The sequence below is a fragment of the Vespula pensylvanica genome, chromosome 1, assembly GCF_014466175.1.
Source record: "Vespula pensylvanica isolate Volc-1 chromosome 1, ASM1446617v1, whole genome shotgun sequence".
Taxonomy (NCBI): domain Eukaryota; kingdom Metazoa; phylum Arthropoda; class Insecta; order Hymenoptera; family Vespidae; genus Vespula; species Vespula pensylvanica.
The window spans coordinates 14,459,770-14,486,666 of NC_057685.1; the positions used below are offsets into that span (position 1 = coordinate 14,459,770).

Consider the following 26,897-nt stretch of genomic DNA (forward strand, 5'->3'; position numbering starts at 1 on the left):
AGATCGATATACATGTAAAAAGAAATTTCTTATCCAAATTCTATAAATGTAATCTCGTATTAAAAAACTTTATCTTTGCAATAAGTAATTGTTTCTCAGGAACGGTACAGAGTTTATGGTATATATATATATATATATATATATATATATATATATATATATATATATAAATGTTTACAGATACGATAGATGGATGTAATATGATGAAAAAAATTTTTAATTTCGTACTGATATACGTAAATATGATTTTAATGAAATATGAAAGAAACGATACAGTTTTATGAGAGGTCATATTGACTTATATATTTTTACGCGTTATTAAAAAAGTACTGAAACCTTTTTGGTCATATATATGTAATTGACCTATGTACTATTCATATCACTATTATGAGATACGTCAGACTTAGGTAACTGAATATCCGCGAATTACCACACACTATTGATTCGCAATGAAAGGAGAGACAATATTCTGTTTTTATTCTTTTTTTTATGAGAATTGAAAAATTATAAAAGTACTTTGCGTTTTTATTGTATCGCCATTGTATCTTATTCTTCAACAGAACGACCATAATCCCGACGTAACTTCGAAAAGCGGTTTTACACCACTTCACATAGCCGCACATTATGGCAACGATCGAATTGCTTCCTTACTTTATGATAGAGGTGCGGATGTAAATTTTGCTGCTAAAGTAAGTATCAATAGATGCATGTATACGCGTTAGAGAAAATTTGACAAATTATGATATTTATACTTGTTTCTTTTTTGTCCGATCGCATAGCATAATATTACGCCGATTCATGTAGCTGCAAAATGGGGAAAAATTAAAATGGTAAATCTTCTGATAAGTAAAAGAGCAAATATCGAAGCAAAAACGAGAGATGGCCTTACTCCTCTTCATTGTGCAGCAAGATCAGGTCATCACGAGGTTGTTGATATTCTTATTGAAAGAGGAGCACCCATTGGCTCGAAGACAAAGGTAATGGATTATATAGGAAGAAAAAATTATTGTCAAATAGCATTTGATTAAAATTTAAATAATGTATTTCCTATTGAATGACATGCAGAATGGTCTTGCACCATTACACATGGCTGCTCAAGGGGATCATGTAGATGCCGCAAGGGTTCTACTTTATCATCGTGCACCTGTGGATGAAGTAACAGTAGATTATTTGACAGCATTGCATGTGGCAGCTCATTGCGGTCACGTAAGAGTGGCCAAACTTTTACTTGATAGAAATGCAGATCCTAATGCACGTGCACTCAATGGTTTCACACCTCTACACATTGCGTGTAAGAAGAACAGAATCAAAGTAGTTGAACTTCTCTTAAAACATAAAGCTAGTATCGAAGCCACTACGGAGGTAATTGTTATTTTTTTTGTTAAATATTAAAAATTGTTTTATTAAAAATTCAATTTACTATTTGTTTTTTATAGTCCGGATTAACTCCGCTGCATGTAGCAAGTTTTATGGGATGTATGAACATCGTCATTTACTTGCTGCAACACGAAGCTAGTCCAGACATACCGACAGTAAGAGGCGAAACGCCGTTACATTTAGCTGCCAGAGCAAATCAGACTGATATTATCAGAATACTTCTTAGGAACGGTGCTCAAGTTGACGCTAGAGCAAGGGTAAATTATATCATGTAAATTTATCATTATTTCGAGTAATCTTGATGTTGGTTATATAATTCCTTTTTTAGGAGGAACAAACGCCGCTTCACGTTGCTTCCCGCTTAGGCAATGTTGACATTGTAATGTTGCTATTACAACACGGTGCTGGAGTTGATGCCACAACGAAAGATTTGTACACTCCACTTCATATCGCAGCTAAGGAGGGTCAAGAAGAGGTAAAGATTTTACAGTTATACGTAAAATATTTATGAGTAATTCTTAGTTGTATAATTTAGGATTAGAATTCCTATGTCAAATATAACATATTACGAATTATTTCTTATGCGTTCATCAGGTTGCTTCAGTTTTATTAGAAAATGGAGCATCACTTACTGCTACGACTAAGAAAGGTTTTACGCCTTTGCATTTGGCAGCTAAATACGGCAATATGAATGTAGCGAGGTTGTTACTACAGAAAAATGCACCGGTTGATGCTCAAGGAAAGGTAAGCATAATATCGTCCTTTTATTTTTTTTTCTTGAAATTAAATGACTATTTATACGTAACGAATTAAAATATTTTGATCGATCATATTTATTAAATATAGAACGGAGTAACTCCTCTTCACGTAGCATCGCATTATGACCATCAGAATGTAGCGTTACTTCTATTAGATAAGGGTGCTTCGCCACATGCTATGGCTAAAAATGGCCACACACCTTTACATATTGCAGCACGAAAAAATCAGGTAAGTAAACGGAATAAAGATTTTCTATAGGAGGTTTCAATAATTGACAGAATTAATAGAAGTATTTCAATTATTTTATACAGATGGATATTGCAACCACATTACTAGAATATGGCGCGAAAGCGAATGCAGAATCAAAAGCAGGATTTACGCCGCTACATTTAAGTGCACAAGAAGGACACACCGATATGTCAACTTTACTTATCGAACACAAGGCAGACACAAATCATAAAGCGAAGGTATAACCGCATCATTAGGAAATTTGTTATTCTATTATTTATTTACTTGTTCTTTGCAGAATGGTCTTACGCCGTTACACTTATGCGCACAAGAGGATAAAGTCAACGTTGCTTCTATTCTCGTAAAGAATGGTGCTCAGATTGATGTTAAAACAAAGGTAATATAGTTACGTGTATCAATATTAGTACTGTAAAAAGAATAATACAATTAGTGAAAGATCAATGGCACGGTAAAGAATATCAATGGCACGATAGATGAATACTATAACTGACCGTAAAAAAAAATTATCGTACTCACGATTATACTATTAACATTGTCAATATAATTCAATTATCATTGGAGACATAACAAGTACTTTTAAGTAGCTCTAGGTTGTATTTTTGTATTGTTACCTCTCAGTGTTCGACTTGTCCACTTGATTCTATTGTCTTTATAGAGACAGTAAATACTGTTACTTTTTATTTTATCTTTGGAAAACAAATTTTATCCTACAAATATCATTTTTATATCAAACTGGTATATTTGTTTTAGGCTGGTTACACACCATTGCACGTTGCGGCTCATTTTGGTCAAGCAGCAATGGTACGATTCCTTTTGCGGTCTGGTGCAACTGTTGATAACAGTACCAATGCTGGTTATACGCCGTTACATCAAGCTGCACAGCAGGGCCACACGCTGGTTATTAATTTACTGTTGGAAAGTAAAGCTAAGCCAAATGCTGTAACCAATGTAAGTACTTAAAATTTTCGATATACAAGATGATGCTTTCGTGCAAATCGTTGAAATACCATCGATTTACGTTTTACAGAATGGACAAACCGCTTTAGATATTGCACAAAAACTTGGCTATATCAGTGTCATCGAAACTCTAAAGGTTGTAACAGAAACTATCATTACTACGACACATACTATCACTATTGAAGAGAAATATAGAGTACAAGCACCTGAATCTATGCAAGAAACGTTCATGAGCGACAGTGAAGATGAAGGTGGTGAGTATATAGTTCATTTTTCTAACGATCTGTTCTTGCTTAATAGATACTTATTGCAATATATGCATATATTAAAATATATAATCTTATTTGAAAATTGAATTAAAAAAGACTAATATCTTTTTCAATTTGATAGTGGAGGCATTGAGAATATAACTTTGTGCAGTTTTTAAATATATATGCTGAATATAGTTTGTTATTGATAGCATTTTACAAAATATATGTCGAATGATCAAAGAAATAGGAATATTTAGAGAAAGGACTTCTTGTAATAATAGAAGATGTCCATTACTGTATAAATCTTACTGGAATTAAATTTTGATGTTAATGCATGTTGCATAATTCTTATAAAGGAAATTCTATATTGATGATAACATACTATTGGTTTATATTGATTTTTTTTTTTTTAATGTTTTCCGAGCATTTCTAAGATTAATGAATATTTTGATTTGATAAATATAATATGTACATCATTGGAATTAACAAATGTTTCTTCCAAACTATTGCATGAAAATACTAAATGAATTATCAAGTAAGCTTCCTAAAATTATATACACACTCTTGCATGGCATGAGGACAAATAGTATAGTTTAAATTATGAAGCATGGGTGATACATGTCTTCTTAGCTTATGAGACTATTATCCTTATGTGAATATCCTCATAGATACTCGTTTCCTTTTCCCAATCCGATTAGTTACGATGGAACAGGCAACATGAGGTAGTAGGGACAGGTTCAATTACTCAACTTTACACAATAGAATACATATATACATACATATATATATATGTGTGTGTATATTTACTAAATGTATAAACATGCGCGTAACGAAACGTATGATATTACGTTATTTTTTTAGTATTATCGGTTTCTTTGTCGAAATTCCAGAGTTATTATCAAAAAGCTAAATGGTATTTTTCTTTGCTTGTTTTTATTGCGTTTCTTTTGCATTCATTTCGCAAGAGCATGTATCTAGCATATACTCGCTGGGTTGTTAAATACGTCTTCCAGATAATGTTTATTCAAATTATATTTTTTCCGTTTATGTAAATATATCTATTTCGCATTAAATTCTGTAAACATCTAAGCTATAAATATTCAAAATAACGTATAGGCATTATATTTGCTTTATTACTATTATGTAAAACTTTTAAGCTTCGTAATAGCAGCAGGAATAGTTGTAAATATGCGGTCTTGCCTTACAGTAAAAAGTATATAGTATAGATAAAGTATAGGATATAAAAGAAAGTAAATAATTAAACATATATATTCTTAAAATATTATAGAAGAAGATTTTTGCAATGATCATTTTTAGCGTTTCTTAAGTATTAATTAATTATTTAGGTATTCATTAATATTATATTTGTATAGATAAAAATCATATATTATATTAAAACAATATTAGTTGCTTGCTAATATATATTACAAATGAAGTTCTTCATAGCAGTTTCAGCGAAGGTATATATTTTGGTTTAACACTAACTATACGAAGACTAACAACCCAGTGATAACGAGATATAGAAACAATGTTTGATGGTGCAAAATTAGGGTTTTGATAAAAAATGACCTTACTCGCCGGCGTATAATGTAGGTGGTGATGAAATCGGCATAGCAGCCATGAATGTGTACGGGCAGCCTCCACACGCGCAACACGTGTACCTTCCTTCTTACTACCAGGGCCAAATGACCTATACCCGTAAGTTCTCTGTTTTCTGTCACTCTGTCTCTTCTCTCTCTCTCTTTCTCTCTCTTTCTCTCATTCACATGTCACACGTGCGTGCAGTACATACCGTACACACATACACTCTCAAAACCGCGTGCCGTGGGTCATTTCGTAATATTTTCGTCGATCTCTGGAATTCTTAGCTCATAGATCGTCTGGTACATCGTTTAAGCATTCCCTTCCCATGTACTTATTTAATCCCTTATAACTCGAAGCGACCATTCCATCTTATGCATTATTTACCTATCCTTCGCTAGCTTACATTTGGTATTGGATTTATTCTTCTGGGATCTTTTTTTGTAAAAGAAAAAAAAAAAAAAAAAAAAAAGAAAAAAGAAAATATTCTTGTTTGTATTTGACTCTAATAATGATAAGTAGACGTAATCGACTTTAGTTTTTCAATTGTTTTACCTATGTCAAAAATTGTTGAGTCTCTAATAGTTGACCGTAATGTACAGTAGTATGATTTGCATCTTTTACGCACTTACTATCCACTTTAATATTACCCGATTGACATTACGAATGAATGCGAATGGTTTTCCAATAAGATGGAGCTCATTCGTATTTGGATTCACTTAGATCGTACGTATATATGTAAATACAATATATATGATGCGTGACAACAAGCTACAAGTCGTTTAATTATCCAACGATGTATTTAAATTATCAAAGAACGTGTTGGAATGAAGGAACAGCAAAGAAAAAAAAGGAAAAGAAATAAGAAAACGTGTTACACGAGTATGCATTTGAATCGAAATCAGCGAACAGAGATGTTCGTTAAAGTACACACGGCATAAAACCATATATTCTCTTGTTACAATTTTACATATTGTACGATTAACGAAATGGGCCGCGCTCCCGTCGTTAATGCAATTAACATAATAACGAGTAGTGCGATCATTACAGTAGTTGGTAGAAACGGACGTAGATTAGCTCGCTCGTTGCTCGGTTTTGACATATCATCCTCATCGTCGTCGTTGTCGTTGTCGTCATCATCGTCGTTGTCGTCGTCGTCGTCGTCGTCGTCGTCATCGTCATCATTGTCATCGTCGTCGTCGTTGCACTCATACGTTATGGCCTATGACATGCACTCTACTTCAGCTACCTGTTATGCAACGTGCAGCAGACGCGACGTGCGTTTCGTTGAGAGTTTGCTACTCATTGCTGCAGTAGTCAGTTTAACCCTCGTCGTCTTTTGGCTAACTGCCAAACGCGATCCAAGACCGAAATATCACTCGAATTTATATAACATCAACGCGGCGCCGGTTGATTTTTCTTCTTTTTTTTTTTTCTTATTTTCTTTTTTTTTCGTTTCAACCCATCAAGCGATTATCTTTCGTAATTTATGTTTCCAGGAAGACTTTATATCCGTCGCTGACGTTCGCGAAGTAAGACTTGCGTTCGATCGAGATTTTTCGGATAAGGACTTTTGCCAAGCGCCAGCACGTCTTGTAATAATTATATCCATATCTCATTAGATATTTATTTCGAATTGATCGATCTTAGATTATTCGATCGATAAACACGACACGAGTCGGACGTCTTTTAACGTACTTATCATACGTACGTACGTACGTACGTACGTATGATTATTGTTAGGAAAGGTCTATATTTTTCACGAAGTTTTCCTTATCTTGCCGGTATAGACGTAAGTAGGTATAGATTTCGAGAAAAGCCGAGTTAGAGAGTAGAAATTACGATTGTTGTTTCAACGATGAACGGTGAACGGGCAACGGCGATACCTCGCGGCGTGTAAATAAATTGGCGGGAAAGCTCGAAGGCAGTGACTATTATAAAATTGGTGATTCATGGAATGAGGTCACGTTTCTAGCAGTAGTCTTACGTCGAACTTGTATTAATCTCAAAACAGTCGCTGTTCCTGACCCCCGTGGATGCAAACGTTGTATCGGAGGTGTGTCAAAGAGAAGGCGTTCCAATTGTGTTTTTTCTACGGTAAAACGATTTCATCGATTTAACAGCTCCAACGTTCTATCCCGTTGGATGACGCACATCTGATTCGTCGCGAGATAAAGAAATAAACAGAATTCACGTTACATATTTCGTCGATCCTTCGCGGAAATATCACGTGAAGGAGATCAATATTCGCTTAGAATCCCAGACGACAAGGTGGTCACACGGATAATTCGATTCGTTTCAACGATATCGTCTTTCTCGCGAAGATTGTTTCATCAAAATATTCGGTGATAAAAAGAAAAAAAAAAGAAAAATAAAAATAAAACAACGAGGACGTACGAAGCATCGTAAAAAGATCGACGGTGATCATTCTATCTACGGATCAAAGGGATACGCACAGTTGCGAGTAATCAGTGATGTAATAATTATGAGACACACGTAACTCCTACTCCCTCTAAATTGCTCTATACCATCGTATATGGCGTTGACTATACAGAGTACTTACTGTGCACCGTATGTAACCTCGTGACAGTGCACCAGTGCACTTATTACCGTTGAAAGGCACAAGACGATATAAGCGACGCTCCCCGTTATCTCTAGTTTTTCTACTTTTATCTTTTTTGTTTTCTTAATTTCGTTTTCTTAAACGTCAACGTCGTTCTTTCGTTCAAAATGGCAAAGGGAAAGGCAAAGGGAAAAGAATCGAAAGGGATGACATGCTGCGGGTGTGCACGCAGCAGGAACAGCGACATCATATGTAAATATGCAATTATCTTTGTCGTTATTTCGCTCCATGCACATCATTTCATGCACGGTCATCATATGCACGATTGTCATTATGCTTTTCGTAATCATTCACGATGAATTAACACGTGCACGTTCGTCAAAATTTCAAAACTTTCGCGCCATTCGTATTCGGCGTTCATTCGATGATCGAAAGGAAGTATCTTTCTTTCAGTTTTTTTTTTCTTTCTCTTAGGTTACGAATAGTTAGTTAAATGCGTATCGAAAATATTTTCTATATGTTACGTAATATAAATGGACATGGAACCAACGTGACTTTATTTTGAAAGCTTGCATTCATTAATAAAACTTCAATATTCATTTTGTGTGTGTGTGTGTGTGTGTGTGTGTGTGTGTGTGTGTATATAGACAACGGAAGTATACCGTAACAATGGCGCAGACATGCGTTCTGCATTGCAAATGTAAACGCAAGCGCGAGACAAGGACGCCAAGCTATAGCACCAATCTTTTAGACACAAACAATTCGTTTTATATTAAGCTATGACCACCTCGTACTACGAATTACGTTATAGTATCAAATAGTTACTATTTTACTACATCGATAAAATTATCCAGTGGTTTTACGAAATTTGTATCGACATCGATGACGATAGAAATCGAATGATATATTTTTACTTGCATATTTTTTTGTTTATCACAAAATGAATGAATGGAATAAGTAAAGAAGATATAATAAAGTCACATTGGTAATAATACGAGTAAATGAATACCGTGTATATGCATTCAGAAAAATGACAAGAAGTTATTATATCTAATTAAGTTTATAGGAGGAAGAGAAATATATAGCAGGTTACGTGAATACGACATAACGATGAGACAGACAGTTGTATCAAAATGACATAAGAAATATACGACAATGACTAAGGATGCGAATGTAAAATTCACCTAACCGTGACTTTTAATTTTCTTTTTTTTTTTTTTTTTTCTTTTCTTTTCAAGTCAATAACAAAATTTGATGGCGTTATACGTATGCCTATAAATGAGAATATTATTACGTTATGAGTGATAGAGCTATTAAGAGCCATAATTTCTCGTAGATTACTATTAAATTAAGATGCGAGAACGAGGTTTATCCGGCCGTAACTTTTAATTTTTTTTTTTTTTTTTTTTTTTTCTTATTTCGAGTCGATAACCAAATTTGATGGCATTAATTGTATATACTTATAGATGAGAATATTATTACGTTATGAGTGATAGAACTAATAAGAGTCATAATTTCTTGTAGATTATTATTAGACTATTTTCGTCTATGACGCTTCAGGTCAATTCAACGAGATTTGACACGATTACATAGCTGATCTTCCGAGAGATGATTAGCGCGCGAACTCTCCAGAAGATATAGGTCACCGACTATAAGATTGGCTGTTTTGTAGATAGAAGCGTCTTAGAACGTCTAACAGGACTGTTTCAGTAGCACGTGTCCTTGAACGATGATAAAATTAGCGTTTCTATGTTACGGTTACGTTCATACCATAAAGTTAAACATATCTAAATGTGTGGACGACTTCAGATTTCAGAGCTAGTTCCGCAATAGTTACCCGAAAGCTTTTCCAAAGAAAACTCGAACTAATATCGTTCTATCCATTAGGTATATATCATTTTAAAATTACATTGCGATTGTACGAAAAATGGGCGGGAAAAAACGGGCGGGAAAAAACGAAGAAAAACAGATCAGGAAAAAGAGATGGGGGAAAAAATGAGATTATTTGACAGCAATCATTGCGTAGCATCGACAGTTCAAGGTCTTTTTACATGCTCGAATAACTCAACATAATGTTGTTTGTCTTTATTTTTAGATATTACTACATCTTACATGCTTTAACATACACAAGTGCGAAGAATAATTTGCTTTTATGCCGATAACATTAGATGTGGGCGGTGAATTTGTGGGCTGTCCATCTATTGAATAATTGTGGCCTACATTCTTGGAATGTCTGATAATACGCAATCGCAAATGCGAGAAGATTTTATATCAGTCGTATGAAAAATGAATTACCATTCATATTAACACTGTCTTTTATTTTATGATTCGACGATAGATAATTCGACGAGTTACACAAGTATTATGTATTTTATTGTTTCCTATCTTAAGCAACAGAGATTTAATCAGTATACTTAAATTAAACAGTTACGAAATTAAACAGACGAAGATAAGGAAGAAGAAGAATAAGAAGAAAGAAAGAACTCGATGTGTTCTTTCTTTTTTTTAAAAAGAACATGATAGAGAAAAATCAGTTACTTGGAAAACCCTTTGCTACAATTTTGATCTCGCTTTTTTGGCTTATTCCTAATAATTTTATTGGCAATGATATTATTTATTTTCGTTGCAGGCATAACCATGTCCATACATTTTATACTAGTGCATACGACTTTATCATGTTATCGTGACATCGTATTACTCATACGATACTTATAATCTATCATTTTTTATTCATTCTAACGAAGAACTTCTTGACGAGTGTAGCGTGATCCGTAATAAAGATGTTATTGTTCGTCTCTACAGGTGAAGATCCAATGCTCAGCGACCAACATCAATACCGTTACATGACTGTTGATGATATGAAATCTATGGGAGACGATTCCATGCGTGTCAATGTGACGGATGATGAGAGAGATAATCGACATGCTGGAGGTATGTTAAACGATGATTTTTTTGTCCTGTTTAAAGTCGTTTAACAACGGGAGATATCGTACGATTATTATCGCAAACAACATTACCATTTTCTCTTGTTTACGTCCTTCTAGCTCCCACAATAACAGAAATGATCACCAAGGAAAATTATCAACGTTCTAATGCCGCAAATCTCAAGCCAGACAATATAGATATCAATAGGCATCCGGTTCACGTTGGGTATGTATCGATTTATATTTTTTCCTTATATACTTTATAATGAGAATTAGCTAATTTATTAAAATTAGTACGACAAATATCGATAAGCTGTATTATTATTAGCGGTTACGTGCTATTCGATTAAATGTCGAATTTGAGTATGTTGGTTATACAAATAAAAGTAATAATTGTACAGCTTATCTCGTTAATATAACAAATACACGGTCATGAAAGTATATATAGAAATAAAGACTTAAGAAATGCGTGTGTATTTACGAAAACTTTTGTACACACGACGATTAAGTACCGTTGTCGAAATCTTGGACGATAAAGAGTTAAAAATATTTGTGTCGATGCCAGAAACGTGTACACTGCATAAGATACTGCATCTCGTACATTAGCGTACTCTCGTGCCGTAATGGTATAGTGTTGATTACGAAGAGACAATAATGTTGTGTATTATAGTGTGATACGGTGTGTGTTGATGAAAGTATCCTGCTGTAACTAATCCTCAAATTATTGGTTGCTATGTAATTTATCTTCTAGTTTACTTCTAATTTCTCTCTCAAGCTATAACTGGCAATATTATCGATGTCTATAAACGTTTATTAAAACGTACGAAATCATGTTACAAAGTTGAACTGATCGTATCAGAATAAAGAAATTATTTTTGCTATTAATTGATGAATATTTTGAGAAATATATGAAAAGAAAAAAAACGCGTATAATACGTTAAAAAAAATATATTCATTATGTCCTTGCATATATCATATCACTTTCTCTATGTACAAAACATCGCGATTCATCGATACTTCAATGCAATTCGTTAGTTAGTTAAATGAAAGCCAGTTGTTCCGTTTACACCTTTGCATTCATACGTGTTTTTATTTTGCCGCTTGTCTTGCTCGTAGCATTGTTAAACGATGTAGCAATTTAGCATGAAATGTTCAATATCTTACGATGAACGATTCTTTTCGATAACACGATAATAATTTCGTTTAGTATCGTACATTTCTTTTTTTAACTAATACGCATCGATTGGATCTCTTATATAGGTTTATGTCTGAGGAAGAACTTACGTCATATAGTTCTATTTTCGAAATGTGATTGTTTTCGATGTGTGATTGTTTCGAGTATATTATGAAGCACAATTTTATGAGTTTCGAGAAAGACGTTTGGCAGTGTTGCATCAATTGCAAAAGATTCTAAGAACGAAACGTGAACTGCACGATTACAAACAGAACATTAAGCATGTGCATGAAATAAAACAATTGTCGATAATCATACACGGTTTTCTTCCGAGATTAGTGCCTCTATAGAGTTCCTAATTACATCGCTGGCTGCTCTCGGTACCGTGTCAAAAGGACAAGGAATGTGGAGGGACAGGTATACCATTCCGTTTTTATTATATACAACTCACGTGCTTGATAGTAGTATACAATTCTTTCTATCAGAAATTACACGCACATGTATCGTAAATATTTTAATGGTATTCTCTACGATAAAATATACATTTGTTATATTCAAAGTTAAATCAAGCACGTATGTATATCGATTAAAATTGTCAATAAAAATAGTACGCAACGTGTTTAAGTTAGATTAAAGTCATAGAGAATGTTTTCTTTTTAACGCCAGAAATGATATGAATAATAAGAAATGTATTTTTTACACGACCTTTTGCACATGACAAATCATTTTTACCGGGACAATTACATAAGCGATCGTATTTAAGTTATCTCTTGGTTATTAAAAAGAAGAATCGTTCATCCGTCGTGAATTCTAAAGAGAAGAAAAATTACGGAATATTAGTCTAAAGCGGCTGTTGCTCGTGCGGACTTATATTAGTAAAATTATTTTTTGTTCAGCTATGTTTGCGCATAAAACGAGATCTGTCGTCTTTTATGCTGATAATAATAATGATGATGATGATGATGATGATGATGATGATGATGATGATGATGATGATGATGATGATGATGATGACGACGATGATGGTAATGATGGTGATAGTGATGATGATGATGATGATGACGATGACGATGATTATGATAATGATGATAAAATAAAAAAAAATATTATATATACATTATTCAGGAATTAATGGAATTTCATTTTTGATAGAAAATATTTACATATTCTTGTCGTAAATTTGGATATACTGATCACAAAAATTTATATATTATAAATAATATATATTTAAATTTATATATATATATATATATATATGTATATATATATGTATGTATATTTATGAATGATTTCAATTGACAGCATATCAGGCAGATTTCGAAATCCTTCCTCTTACGTTGCAATCCCAATGTATGTCTATTTTTCGCATAGTGTGAGTGATGTGTTACCTCGCGCGTCTCTACTATAATACATAATTATTATTGTTATTTCTCCCTTCCGTAATGTGTACAATATAAAAATGGTTTGCGTGTGATTATTGCGGGTTTTCGAAGTAATCAGCGATTATCAATTAACAATATTTTAAAGGATCATTAAATGATTCATTAACTATCCGCTGATATATTAATACGTTCGAAAATCTGTAAAGTTGTGGCAGAATATAATAATCATGATCTCATCTCTCTCTTTCTCTCTCTCTTTTTCTCTTTCTTTTTTTTATGGCATCATTCATCGTCATATTTATGGAACGAATGAATACTAACGCGTTTTTTATTTTGTTTCCGATCCTCTGTTATTTTATTTGCGCTACTCGCAGAATCCCACAATGGAGAAAGTAAGTGATCTTCACTTGAATCTTTTAGCTTCTGCTATTAGACGTTGTGCTCCTGAATTGTACTTTCATGCGTTCAACACTTTTTCATTCCTGCTGCACATTACCCCTGTAGTCGAAGATTTTTAGTGATATTTTAGATAATTAAAGTTCGTCTAACAGCGAACACATATCGAATTATGAATCATGTCGATCGTTTCTCTAAGATATTTGTTGAAAAAGTATTATTAAAATTCTATTTTATCGATTTATGTATTCGCTGTAAAAACGTTGCCTACAGCTAACGTACATATCATACAAATTCAATCAGATGATCTTTCTTGTCTGGTATCATTAGTCATTCGCATATAAAAACTGTTTGAATGAATTTTCAATTGATACTTTTTTGTTTTTAACAATTGACCTTATCGATGTTTTCATATAGTTAGTTGGTGTGATCATTTTGTTTAGCTTGCAGCTTCATTTATTAAAAGAACAAAACAAAAAAAAAAATAAATAAAAATTATAGTGCTTAGCTTCTCGTATAGCTTATTCTTGTCGTTATTATTATTATGTCTTATTTAATAATCACTTTATCGATCAGAATGAAACTTTCAAAGAAACATTCGTAAAAAGGTCAATACATACGATAAACACGGAAAGAGATCCATTACAATTTTGTCTCATTTGTTATTCGTATATAATTATTTTAAATTCGAAGCGAACATACTTACATATACATATCTATTATATCAAATCTTTACAATATCAAACGTATCGCATTTCTAATCTATAGTCTTGAGATTGACTCGTTTTTGCTTTGCGTTTCATAGTACTACTATATATCACTCTGGCGATGCATATTAAATCTTTCACATTACTACACGCTTAGCGTACAATGCGATTTGGCTATGATATAATTAATTATAAGGCAACGAATATCGTATTGCAAAAAAGAAAAAAAGAAATTAACCGATCTTAATTAAATAAGTTTTATTATCAAGGTTTCCATGTTCGATGGAATTAAATTAAAAATTTACAATTTCTTCAGGATAATAGGAACGAACGAAACATCGATTGTGGTTTCATATATTTATTCAGAAAATTATTTATTTCCTTCTTAAAGAAAATTATTTATACCTTCTTAAAGATTTGTATATTGTATCGATGTATAGTATTCTACGGCAAGTCGTATATGGTGAATTATCAATATGAGTTTTCTAAAATCGATCTACTACGATAGCTTCCTGGTTTCTTTCCTGGTCGACGCGAGAGGTGGTGCAATGCGGGGATGTAGACACAGTGGAGTTCGGGTTATCGTGCCTCCACGTAAAGCAGCAATGCCGATGCGAGTAACTTGCAGATACCTAAGGAGAGATAAATTGACCAATCCGCCTCCTTTAATGGAAGGCGAGGCTTTGGCCAGTCGTATTTTGGAACTTGGACCAGTCGGTGCTAAATTTTTAGGGTAGGTTTAAATTTATAAAACAAAATTAACATTTCATTTGCATCATATCTATTATGTCTTTAGTCGAACACAAACTTTGATGTACCCTCCATTTATTTTTTTAAATTCAGACCCGTCATCATAGAGGTGCCACATTTTGCATCATTAAGAGGGAAGGAACGAGAAATAGTTATCTTACGTTCCGATAATGGAGAAACTTGGCGCGAACACACCCTGGAGGCTAGCGAGGAGGCTGTACAGGATGTTCTCAATGAGAGCTTTGAAGGAGAAGGTATATTTCTCCTTTACGTTTGATTCTCCATCGATCCTTATAATCTTTCTTTCCAACGATCCTAATATCTTTCACCTTGTCTTCTTCCTTTTTTTTAGAATTAAGCCAGCTAGAAGATCTCCAAACGTCGCGTATCGTAAGGATACTTACTGCTGATTTTCCACATTATTTCGCGGTTGTCTCTCGTATAAGGCAAGAAGTACATGCGGTTGGGCCAGAAGGTGGTACTGTATCTTCGTCAGCTGTTCCTCAGGTTCAAGCTGTTTTCCCACCTGCAGCTTTAACCAAGAAGATTAGGGTTGGCTTACAGGTAAGATCTCAAATATTATTTGAAAAATTATTTTTGTTTTGATTTGCAATGTGGTAATCGTTATACTGTAATAATTCAAGAAATGATACGTCGACGTAGAAAATGATTATTCTTTATTTAAGTGATGATGTATTGATGTTTGAATTTATGTTTAGGCCCATCCAATACCAGCTGAACTAGTAGCAAAACTACTAGGTAATCGAGTCGCAGTATCGCCCATAGTAACGGTAGAACCACGACGACGAAAGTTCCATAAGCCCATAACTTTGACAATACCGGTACCACAAGCAGCTAATAAAGGCATGATTAACCAATACTCGGGGGATGCACCGACTCTAAGGCTCCTGTGCAGCATAACTGGTAATATATGCTTGCACGTAATATTGTAGAGCAGCGTACCGTCTTACTGGAAAATCTCTTACCGATAAATTGCTGAAAATCGTTTTGTCGCAATCAATTTGGGTGTCATAAATATATATCTTGCCAGATTTCTTAAGCATTCGAGTAATCGACTTGTAGTTTAGTTAGGCATGATGACAACGTCGGTAGGCAATCTCGTCTGTTCTCAGGTCGTCGGGACTGCGCGGCATGCTCTCGGTTTTTTATTTTATATCATACACACATGTAATAATATTTGCGATATTTAAGTGTTATATTTTACAATAATCTATTGTGTATTTGTAGTAACGCATATAAAACTAATTATGTCGTTTTCATATTTACGATCACGATATATTTATTTATTTTTTATTTATTTATTTTTTTATTTTTTTTTTATTTTTTTTTTATTTTTGATTCTTTTTCTTTACTAAGTAATCTATAATTTATCTGTAGCTGATAAACACTGACTGCGGTTCACCCTTTGGTATCGGGCGAGATAATTGTTTCTTCAAATATTATATTATTATTTATATAATGTATTTCAACTAGATAAATAAATAATTCAGGGTTTAATCTTTTTAAATATTGAGTACACTTAATGAAGGGAAACGCATAGTATGTATAAAAAGGTCGTTAATTTATAAAATGTGAAATATACGATATGATAGACGATAAGATTATTTATTCTTACAATTAGTTCATAATAGTTTGCAAAAATTAGTTTTTTTTACTAGTTACATAAATCAGACACGTAAACAATTTTTCTCTTTTTAAAAAAAGGAATATCGATACTGAAGGGTCGAGGAAGATCTCGTCTATCGAGTAAGTGTCAGCCAAGTGAATTATTTTCGACTGTAATTTATAATCTTCTTATTGAAAGTGTATGCATCGTTTAAAGTTTTCTCGTTACCAGTGGCAGTATCCCGAAGACCTTCGGATAGAGATTTAAAAGGGAGATGGTAGCTGCATGTTCCATAGAAACATTTCGTTGAGTACCATTGTTGTATACATATCTTGTTGTGATTCATTGTTAATGCTTGCATATTGTTAGGATTGAGTCATTTAGGTATGGATTATTAATTAAAGTAGATCAAAGTTTTATTACTTAGCTCATCGTAAGCGTTAACTTAAAAGTTTTTGTTTCAGCACATTCAGTTGAATGGTAATCGCTTCAATATATCAAGCTTTTATTCGAACTCAATTTCTCTAATTGACATTGTGCTTATTGTAAAATACATGTACCTCTCTGAAATCGTGGAAGTGCATTCGACGTTAGAGTACATTCTCATAATGAGGAATTGTTGCAAAAAATCGCATTTCTTTTACGTTAAATTATTACATACGCACAGCCACACTTTTTAGTTTATATTTTAATCTGAGGCTTCGTAGTTGTTTAACATATATCACAGATTCAATCACATTTTTTCGTTATTAAAATACAATTTGATGGAATATATCACACTATATTTTCCAATTATTTCAATAAATTCGCTAATGTTTGTGCGATGTTTTTCAAATACACATCTTCGAAATAGGAGTACATTCGTGTTGCTTTTTATAGGTATTTATAAATATTACCTTTTCTCAATTGGTGCGTATAAAAATATGCAAATAATGAAGCTTTTTTTTCATTATATACGTCTTGTGTACATAATAATCCATAGCACGTAACGTTAGCACATTTATAGAGACCGATGTTAAATACAAAACGTTCATAAGTTCTTACAAACAGCACATACATATATTGTTCTATATGTATTTTCAGGTTTTAATGAATTTCTATTTTTTACCCAATTTGTAAATATGTATCTGTGTGTGTGTATGTACATGCATATATATATATATATATATATATATATATATATATACACACAATAAGCATATCTATGCCTACAATATATAAACATATTTTTATCATATCTTGTGTATCAAGAAAAATGATATTTCTGAAGATCATTGTTCATGTTCATTATAAAACGAGAATGATTTCGTCAAGCATCCTCCTGTCCTTTTTGTCTGCTAATGAAATCAACATATTTGCACTCATAATCATTGAAAACAATTTCAATATTATAAAAATTACTTTATTCTTTTCACATTTATTCGAGACTGTAATTAATTTCGGTCGCACCGGATAAAAACACACGTTTCACTACTGTTATTGAGCATTTCTAGCACGGACATATTTTAATAATGTTATTGGACTTGACATGTATGTCGTTCAGGGGGTCAGTCTCGGGCAGTCTGGGAGGATGTCACAGGTTCGACACCATTGACTTTCGTCAAGGATTGTGTCTCTTTCACTACCACGGTATCTGCTCGTTTTTGGCTAATGGACTGCCGAAATATTTCGGAAGCGACAAAAATGGCAACAGAATTATATACTCATGCTACCCATGTACCATTTATGGCTAAGTACGTTTGACATTTATAATGAATCGAAACAACACTTGTTAACACAATAATTATATTTATCTCGGCGTACGTATTTTTCAATTTTGAAACATTACTCGATATTATTTATAGATTTGTAGTCTTCGCAAAACGTATAGATCCTTTGGAGGCAAGGATACGCGTATTTTGTATGACTGATGATAAAGAGGATAAAACTCTTGAACATCAAGAGCATTTTACAGAAGTTGCGAAGAGTAGAGATGTTGAAGTAAGTGCATTAAACTTTTTATTGTGATAAGAAATAAAATATAATTTTTTTTTTGACGTTGTACGTTTACAGGTGTTAGAAGGCAAAACTCAATACATGGAATTTACGGGTAATCTTGTACCAGTATTAAAAAGTGGCGAACAGCTTCAATTGCCATTCAGAGCGTTTAAAGAAAATAGAGTACCGTTTACTGCGCGGATAAAAGATCCAGATGCGGCAGATATGATGGGTCGAATAATGTTTATGAGCGAGCCTAAGGTTCCTAAAGGCGAGGTGCCACAAACACCAATATGTACATTGAATATTTTGTTACCTGAAAAGATTTCTCCTGAACCTGCGGTTTCAGAATTGGATTTACTTGAATTATCGAAAAATTACAGTTTTCTACGCGATGGTGGAATCAGTATGTAATAATGATTTATTATTTTATTTTTATAATTGCTATTGGGACTATATTTTTTGTTATCAGTTATGTATTCGGCAGAGATTTCCTATTCTTTTTATTTTTAGGTCGGCCAGATGCTATACATAGAGCAACTATACGTTTAAGGGATATAGCAAATTTACTAGGCAAAGATTGGGAACAATTAGCAGAAGAACTTAATATTGCTCCGAACGATGTGTCTTTGATAAAACAGGAATATCCTGATAAACCAGCTCAACAAGCGGCAGCAATGTTCAAACTCTGGCAAAGTAATGGAAATAAAGCAACGGGTAAGTTCAAATATACTTAAAAGTTATTATAGTTTGTACTATATATCGTAGACTTATATAAATAGGCGTAAAAAGAATTAAATTTGTATTAGTAAGATGCATCATAATTAAACCATAATCGTCGAAGCGCGATCATCACGCAAGGTCAAAAAATAAGATTTGCTCACTGCGATTGACTCAGACGTGTGGAATCTCAATCGTAACGTTGTTGATGATCTCATGCTACATTATTATGCCTGACATAACTCACGACTCTTACTCTCACTCTTTCTCTCTCTCTCTCTCCCTTTCCCACTACTATAATGATTCCATCTTATTCTGACAAAGTACGCAAAACGTCTCTGCAATCAGTGGAACGACAAACAGCCGCGTAGTACGGTCTAAAGAACACGAAGGGGATACGATCAAATTTATTCGTCTTTGTCGCTTATTACTCGTCAGTTTTCTGCTTAAGAATTTATATTGATTACTTCGTAATAATTTTATCTGTTTTTGATATTACTATCAGTGACCTTGTGAAAAGTAGTGATCTAAAAAAAAATAATTTTTATATGGTGCATGTTGTTGTAAATTAGAAACTAAGATGTACATATCTTTATATCAAGAGTACAAAAATCCAACGACGAATTTATATACTAGCGAACTTTTATTAATATTTCATAAAACATCTTCGATATGTCTTCACACTTCCAAAGTTTCAGGTATGTTTTATAAATGGAATAATTGAAAAAAATAAACGCATTATTTTTAGAAATGCGTTGCTTAAAAAAAGTTTTTAAATATAAATATTTATTTATATAGTGCGTTGCTTATAGAGAAAAATTTATGAATATAAATAGTTATTTATACAGAGCGTTGGTTAGAAAAAAATGAATATATATATATATATATAATATTGTTTATTTATTTGGCGGAATTTTTTCGTATTATTACATTGCTATAAATATTTATTACGTAGCTATACTTTGAGCATATTATAGATATAAACGCATGAATATATATAATACAATATGAATATAATTCTTTTTATAGGTAATACCTTAGAAAAGGCGCTCAATAAGATTGGCCGAGAAGATATTGTTAACAAATGTATATTTAACGTAGAACTTGTTACTGATGATGTCGAAAAAGCAGTTGCAAGGGTTCAATTAGATCAGCCAGGTTTTGACTCCTTAAAAGAAGAATTAGGACCTTCGAGGGACACATCTCTTCGACGTGATGCAACTATGGATCCAAAAATGGATCCTGATTATGAGGAACCAGATAGAATGAAGGTATGCGGTATTATGGATAAATCCTACCATACCATTGCAAATTATCAAACATTATAATGAAATATTAATCAATTCTAGGAATCTGAATCCGTAGAAGAGCTTAGTAACACTGGTCGTTTGCAGGATAAACGATGTAAGTAAAAAATTGTGAATAGTGATAGCTACAGTGTGTGAAAAAAACAATAATGATCTTTATAATTTAATTTTATTACAGTATATGATAATAAATTTTTGCCTTTGTTATTTGAAATATTACTATGCATTTTTTAAATTATTACTTAATAAAAATAATAAGCAGTAGAAAGAAAATATTTTACGTTTTTAAAATGATATAATAGTGATTAACAAACAATATATGCACGCTAAATAATTGCTCAACCATGATTTCGTGTTACCTTCCATTTTTTCTAATGCATCACTAGCAGATGAATCACGTCATAATTTAACATATTTTAACACGTTGAATTTTGGGCTCTTCGTTCACAACACGTTTCTCGCACTTAACAGCCAAGCAGCATGTCACAATCGCAAATGGCACTGTATTCAACGGAACCTCGACACCCATCAAAGATAAATATGCAAGTGATGAGAAAGAATTGGGAGATATGATGGCTGATTTCATTGAACATAAATGTCACGTTACCGACACGATGAGTAAAAAATCACGCGACGAGCTCGACGACGAAGAAAAAAAGCGACAAAGGGTGATTGCTGACGCTAATAAAATAGTTTCTGGTAAGTGATTTAGTATTACTACTAAACTGGTGGGTTGAGGGGCCGTGCTTTATTTGCAAAAAGGATACTATTATTAAAAGGAAACGAAAAGCTATTGATGAGCACCTACTTATTTCATTCGAACTTTCGCAGCATGTTCAGCCCAATACGGTAACGCACGCTTGGTTCTAAAATATCAATTTATTTTATATTAACTATTTACAATTAAAAAAAAAATTATTAATTTTATTATTAATAAAATTCTGTGGAAATTATACAAATTGCGAAATTTTCTGATATAATAAAAATTGTTAACTATATTGTTAACTATATGTACATATATATATATTTAAAAATAATACAATCATTAAACAATTAATATTAATTTTTAATGATAAATAACTTAATAAAAATATTTCGTATTGACACTTTTAACGCACTGAATAGCACATTATCATTTCATTATTTATTGTGTAATGAGAACGAAAAGTACATTTTAAAGTTTCTGTAATTTCTATGTATATAAGGTGCCATCTCATAATGGATTATGTTTTTATATTGTTTGATCGTAATAGATTTTTCTAAAAGAAAACAATTTTTTTGTTCCTAGAGTGAAAAATTAATTCTTCGTATAACGATTTAGAAGAGCAACAAATTTGAGTATTATCTTATTATTCAAATAATTAATTTATATTTAATATGTGCAAACGCGATGATACATTCGCGTGATAATGCACTAGAACGGTTACCATCTTGTCTTTTAATTTTACTCACAGGTTCCGGACGCCGCTGTGGATATCTTCATATTTCAGCTTGCTTATCTTTCTTAATAAGTACTGATTTATTTAATTTGCCTCTCGATCGACATTTCATATATGTATAATATCGTATATGATTATACGATTTCTAACATAATTCATTTAATCATTTCGCTAATACATTTTCTAGTCTTCAACACATTCCTAGCAATTTGTTTCAGCAAGATTATGCTACAATTATTTGGCGATGCATGAACAGTCAAATGTGTGTGGCCTTACTGTGTGGACGCACGGAGCAGCCGTCTTTATAGATTGTAAATAGATACACATATGTTTATTAGCGAAGTAAAAGAAATAGAAATCGAGTAGATAGTTTTATCAAAGTTTACAGTAATAAAGAATCATTTAGGAAACGAAAAATCCCGAGTTTTATGCACTTGTATTTAATATTGTTCATTTAAATATTTATCCCCTTCAGTATTAAGGAATATTCAAATATTTTTTTTTAAATATACAAAACACAATGTTACATCGCACATTTACATCAACAATTGCAGTACGCAAGAATACTTCCGACATCGGAAATGATAGATAATTAATAATCAATTATTTATATATATTTTATCATACTCATTCATTGGAAAATAGCTTATCTATTTTTATTAGTTGATGGATGGCTGCTCCACTGCACATACACTCTACGCACAATCCACGCGGCAATCTAACTCTCTGCTCCAATCAAAGAAAAATGATGAACGAGCCGGCTTACACTAATGATGACGCAATATGAACGAATAAAATGTGCTCCCTTATATATGTTACGTTTACAGATGCCTAAAATATATAATACTTAATTAACAGGTGTAATAGCAGAGGCAGAGAAAGAAAAGGAGAAGTTAGCGAAGGAAGGGTGGTCGGTGGTTTATGATGATATGCGGGACAGTGAGAAGGTGAGAGGTGCTGTAGGGCAATCTTCATTTAATAAAGAGATAGCTAAAAGTTCAGATCAATTTAGGGATGCAGAGTTAGGTATAATTCTACAACCAAAAGTTAGAGATGATGTAGAGCCTCTTATAATTAAACAAGAAAGAGCACATGGCGGGAAAAAGGATCCAAAGAAGCAAATTTCTTTCCCGAAACAAACAGGCATTTTAAAGAAGGATTTAGTAGTAGAACAACCAGTTGTTAGGGAGATTACCGTTGTAAAAGATATTAAACCCACAGTAGTTACTATAACTTCCACAGATTCTACTACTTTACCTCATAGTAAAGTAGAAGTTAGTGAAAAAGAGAAGATGTCTAAGGAAGGTAAAGATGTAGATGAGAAGTTGTTACAAGGTGATATGACATCTCAACCTATGAAAGACTCCGATAAAAAGATTAAAATGACAGAAATAAAAACGAATATTGGAACGGATGTTCCAACGAAGAGCCAAGTAGAACAGGATGGAACATCAATTACCGATAAGCGTCATTCCGCGTATAAAGATGTATATGATGCTCAATATCTCGCAAAGAATCTCGACGAAGGAACAACTGATACATCAAAAAAGGTGAAAGATAAAAGCAGTGGTATATTTTCGGGTATTTTTAAAGGCCCTAAGTTAAAGAAGGGTAAATCCAAAGATTCGAAAGAGACATCTTTTGATAGCGGAGATGAGGAAAGTAAAATTACTTCGGTTTCCGACACACTATCAAAACCTGTAAGTATATCTCACGATAAAGGTCCTTCGCCACAAAAAGATTCAGAAACTATCCTATCTGATATAAAACTTACAACTATAAATTTATTGGAGGATGCTAAGAATACTGCTGCTCTTTTACATGCACCAACAGAATCTAATGAAAAAAATGGATCAGTAACAATTCCTGTAGAAGATAAAAAGAGCAAATCATCGATCGAAGCTCATACTAAGCCTCAAGTAGTACACGAAGTAAAAGAAAAGATTACGACGGTAGGAATCAAAAAAGAACATATTAACGGAACAACAACGATCCAATCAAACCAGACAATAGACTCTCTTAATGGCACAGGGAAAAATGTAGAGCGAGAAGATAATCAAAATCTTGAAATAATGTCAAAGAGTAGTCCAACTAAACAAGAAAATGTTCAAAAATCTGACTTGAAAGAATCACCAAAGAAAGAAGATAAAGATGATAGTGATGCAGGTACAACTGGTAAAGAACGTGGTGGTATATTCGGAATATTTAAAAGTCCGAAATCGAAAGAAAAGAAAACGAGTAAAATAAAAGATTCATCTCTAGATTATAGTGACGAAGAACTTAAATCCACTACAGAAAAATTCCTTGAAGAAACACGTAAAGTTGCCGGCGAGGATGTAATTCACGTAGGTTACAAGATAGAGGATACAAAACCTATTGCTACAAGTCCAATAACTACGCTTAGTGCTGCTACTTACGATAGCTCTGATGTACCAGTAGACAAAGTTAGTAAACATTCGTACGATGTAACGGGTAAATATAAATTGGAACCAACTCTACCAGCAGATAAGAAATCTGATAAAGAAACTGCAGAAGAGAGTAAGGAAAAGGGTAATTTCTTTGGTATATTCAAAAGTCCTAAACCAAAATCTAAGAAAGGGACAAGAGATCGTAGTATTTCGAAAGAGAGATCATTTGATAGCACAGATGAAGATTCCTATAATGCAGATGTAAAATATACTGAACATTTAAGTAAATCATCGATTCAAAAAGAAGAAGAAAGCCAGGAATCAGGATCAGGAGATGAGGGAACTAAAGAAAAAAGCGGTGGTATTTTCGGAATGTTTAGAAGTCCCAGATTGCAACGTGGCTCTCGAAGTAAATCTAAAGAAAAAAGTTTACCTCCTGAAATACCACAAAGTGATTCGAAAGAAACAACAGCCAAATTCCTAGAGGATACGCGCAATACTGCCGAAATGATCAGTAGTTATCAACAATCACCTTTGATTTCATCACAAAATCAAGAAGATTCAACTAAGGAAAAAACTCCACCTACAGAAAAAGCACCTATTGATATCGCAGCTCAGAGAGTTCTAAATGGTGTAAAAGATGTGAAAGATGCTGTAGCGAAAGAACTGAAAGAAGAGAGTAAAGCTGTAAAGACTGCACTCGCTGTTGGTACTGGTGCTGTTGTGGATGGTGCCCAATCAGTAAAAGATAAAGCTACGAAAGAAACTAAAAAAGCAAAAGATAAAACGTCTGGATTTTTCTCGGGTATATTCAAGGGAACTAAACATACAGCTGAAGACATTTCCGATGATGTTAAAGATTTCGTAGCAGAAACAAAAACTGAAGCTGCCAAAGAAGAGGCTCGTGCAAAAGAAGCAGCTGCGCAAGCTGTAAAAACTACCGATGATACAAAAATTAAACTTGCAGCTGGTATTAAAGATTTAAAAGATAAGACAGTAGCAGGAGTGCAAGATGCTAAGGAGAAAACAGCTGTTAGTGTTAAAGATGGAAAAGATAAGACAGTAACTATAACGCAAGATATCAAGGAGAAAGTAGTAACTGTCACTAAAGATACAAAGGACAAAGTAGTAATTGGAACACAGGATCTCACCGAAAAAGCAGCAGCTGGTGTAAAGGATGCAAAAGACAAAACAGTAGAAGGAGCCCAGGACTTTACGAAGAAAACAGCAGCTGGTGTAAAAGATATCAAAGATAAAACTGCTTCAGTGGTTACAGACGTAAAAGACAAAATTGTGCTTGATGGTAAAATAGCTGCTGATAAAATAGAAACCACAACTCTTAAAGTTGCAGATGGTGTGAAGGATGCAAAAGATAGTGCAACAAAAGAATTAAAAGAAGATGCTGAAGTTGTAAAAGGAGCACTTACTACTGGTGCTACTGCTATTGTAGATGGCGCTCAATCAACGAAAGATAAAACTATAAAAGAAACTAAAAAAGCTAAAGATAAAACATCTGGGTTTTTCTCAGGCATATTTAAGGGAGCTAAGCATGCGGTAGAAGATATTTCTGACGAAGTTAAAGAGTTCTTAGAAGAAACTAAAATCGAAGCTGAAGAAGAAGAGGCACGTGCTAAAGAAACTGCTTCACGAGCTGCTAAATCTGCAGATGATGTAAAAGATAAAACTGTAACTGTAGTTAAAGACCTGAAAGATAAAACAGTAGCAGAAGTAGAAGATGTGAAAAAGAAGGTAGTAATTGGTGCAAAGGATGTAAAAGAAAAAACGGTGGAAGGAGTACAAGATGTCACAAAGAAGACAGTAAGTGGCGTAAAGGATGCCAAAGATAAAGCAGCCGATGTAGCAGTAGATGCAGGCGACAAAATAATCTCTAATGGAAAAAAAGCAATTGATAAAGTAGAAACTGCAGCACATGGAGTTGCGGAAAAAGCACATGATGCAAAGGATAATATAGCAAAAGAATTAAAAGAAGATGCCGCAGTTGTAAAGGGTACACTTTCCAGTTCTGCTGATGCTGTCGTAGATGGTGCGCAATCAGCGAAAGATAAAGCTGACAAGGAAAGTAAAAAAGCTAAAGAAAAAGCATCTGGATTTTTCTCGGGTATTTTTAAGGGTGCTAAGCAAACAGTTGACGATGCTTCTGAAGATGTAAAAGAGTTCTTGGACAAAACAAAAGCCGAAGCTGCAGAAGAAAAAGCACGTGCTAAAGAAGCTGCTTCACGAGCTGCTAAATCGGTGGATGATGTAAAAGATAAAACTGTTGCTGGGGTTAAAGACCTGAAAGACAAAACAGTAACAGGAGTGCAAGACGTGAAGGAGAAGACAGTAGTT

General features: G+C 33.3%; 1 protein-coding gene across 1 annotated transcript in view; it reads left to right on the plus strand.

Moving 5' to 3' along the window:
* The window catches only part of LOC122633334 (microtubule-associated protein futsch-like), a 65,023-nt gene that overhangs the window by 20,218 nt on the left and 17,908 nt on the right, over positions 1-26,897 (plus strand). The window contains exons 7-34 of the mRNA XM_043821123.1: positions 561-689; positions 780-977; positions 1,066-1,362; positions 1,437-1,634; positions 1,706-1,852; positions 1,972-2,121; positions 2,224-2,364; positions 2,448-2,603; positions 2,663-2,761; positions 3,136-3,333; positions 3,413-3,596; positions 5,187-5,291; positions 10,540-10,668; positions 10,782-10,887; positions 12,175-12,252; positions 14,829-15,053; positions 15,164-15,324; positions 15,423-15,634; positions 15,790-15,994; positions 16,796-16,837; positions 18,241-18,430; positions 18,542-18,677; positions 18,750-19,080; positions 19,188-19,391; positions 20,424-20,665; positions 20,744-20,798; positions 21,173-21,400; positions 22,999-26,892. Coding sequence (XP_043677058.1) covers positions 561-689; positions 780-977; positions 1,066-1,362; positions 1,437-1,634; positions 1,706-1,852; positions 1,972-2,121; positions 2,224-2,364; positions 2,448-2,603; positions 2,663-2,761; positions 3,136-3,333; positions 3,413-3,596; positions 5,187-5,291; positions 10,540-10,668; positions 10,782-10,887; positions 12,175-12,252; positions 14,829-15,053; positions 15,164-15,324; positions 15,423-15,634; positions 15,790-15,994; positions 16,796-16,837; positions 18,241-18,430; positions 18,542-18,677; positions 18,750-19,080; positions 19,188-19,391; positions 20,424-20,665; positions 20,744-20,798; positions 21,173-21,400; positions 22,999-26,892 — 8,440 coding nt within the window. The remainder of the gene's footprint in view (positions 1-560; positions 690-779; positions 978-1,065; positions 1,363-1,436; positions 1,635-1,705; positions 1,853-1,971; positions 2,122-2,223; positions 2,365-2,447; positions 2,604-2,662; positions 2,762-3,135; positions 3,334-3,412; positions 3,597-5,186; positions 5,292-10,539; positions 10,669-10,781; positions 10,888-12,174; positions 12,253-14,828; positions 15,054-15,163; positions 15,325-15,422; positions 15,635-15,789; positions 15,995-16,795; positions 16,838-18,240; positions 18,431-18,541; positions 18,678-18,749; positions 19,081-19,187; positions 19,392-20,423; positions 20,666-20,743; positions 20,799-21,172; positions 21,401-22,998; positions 26,893-26,897) is intronic.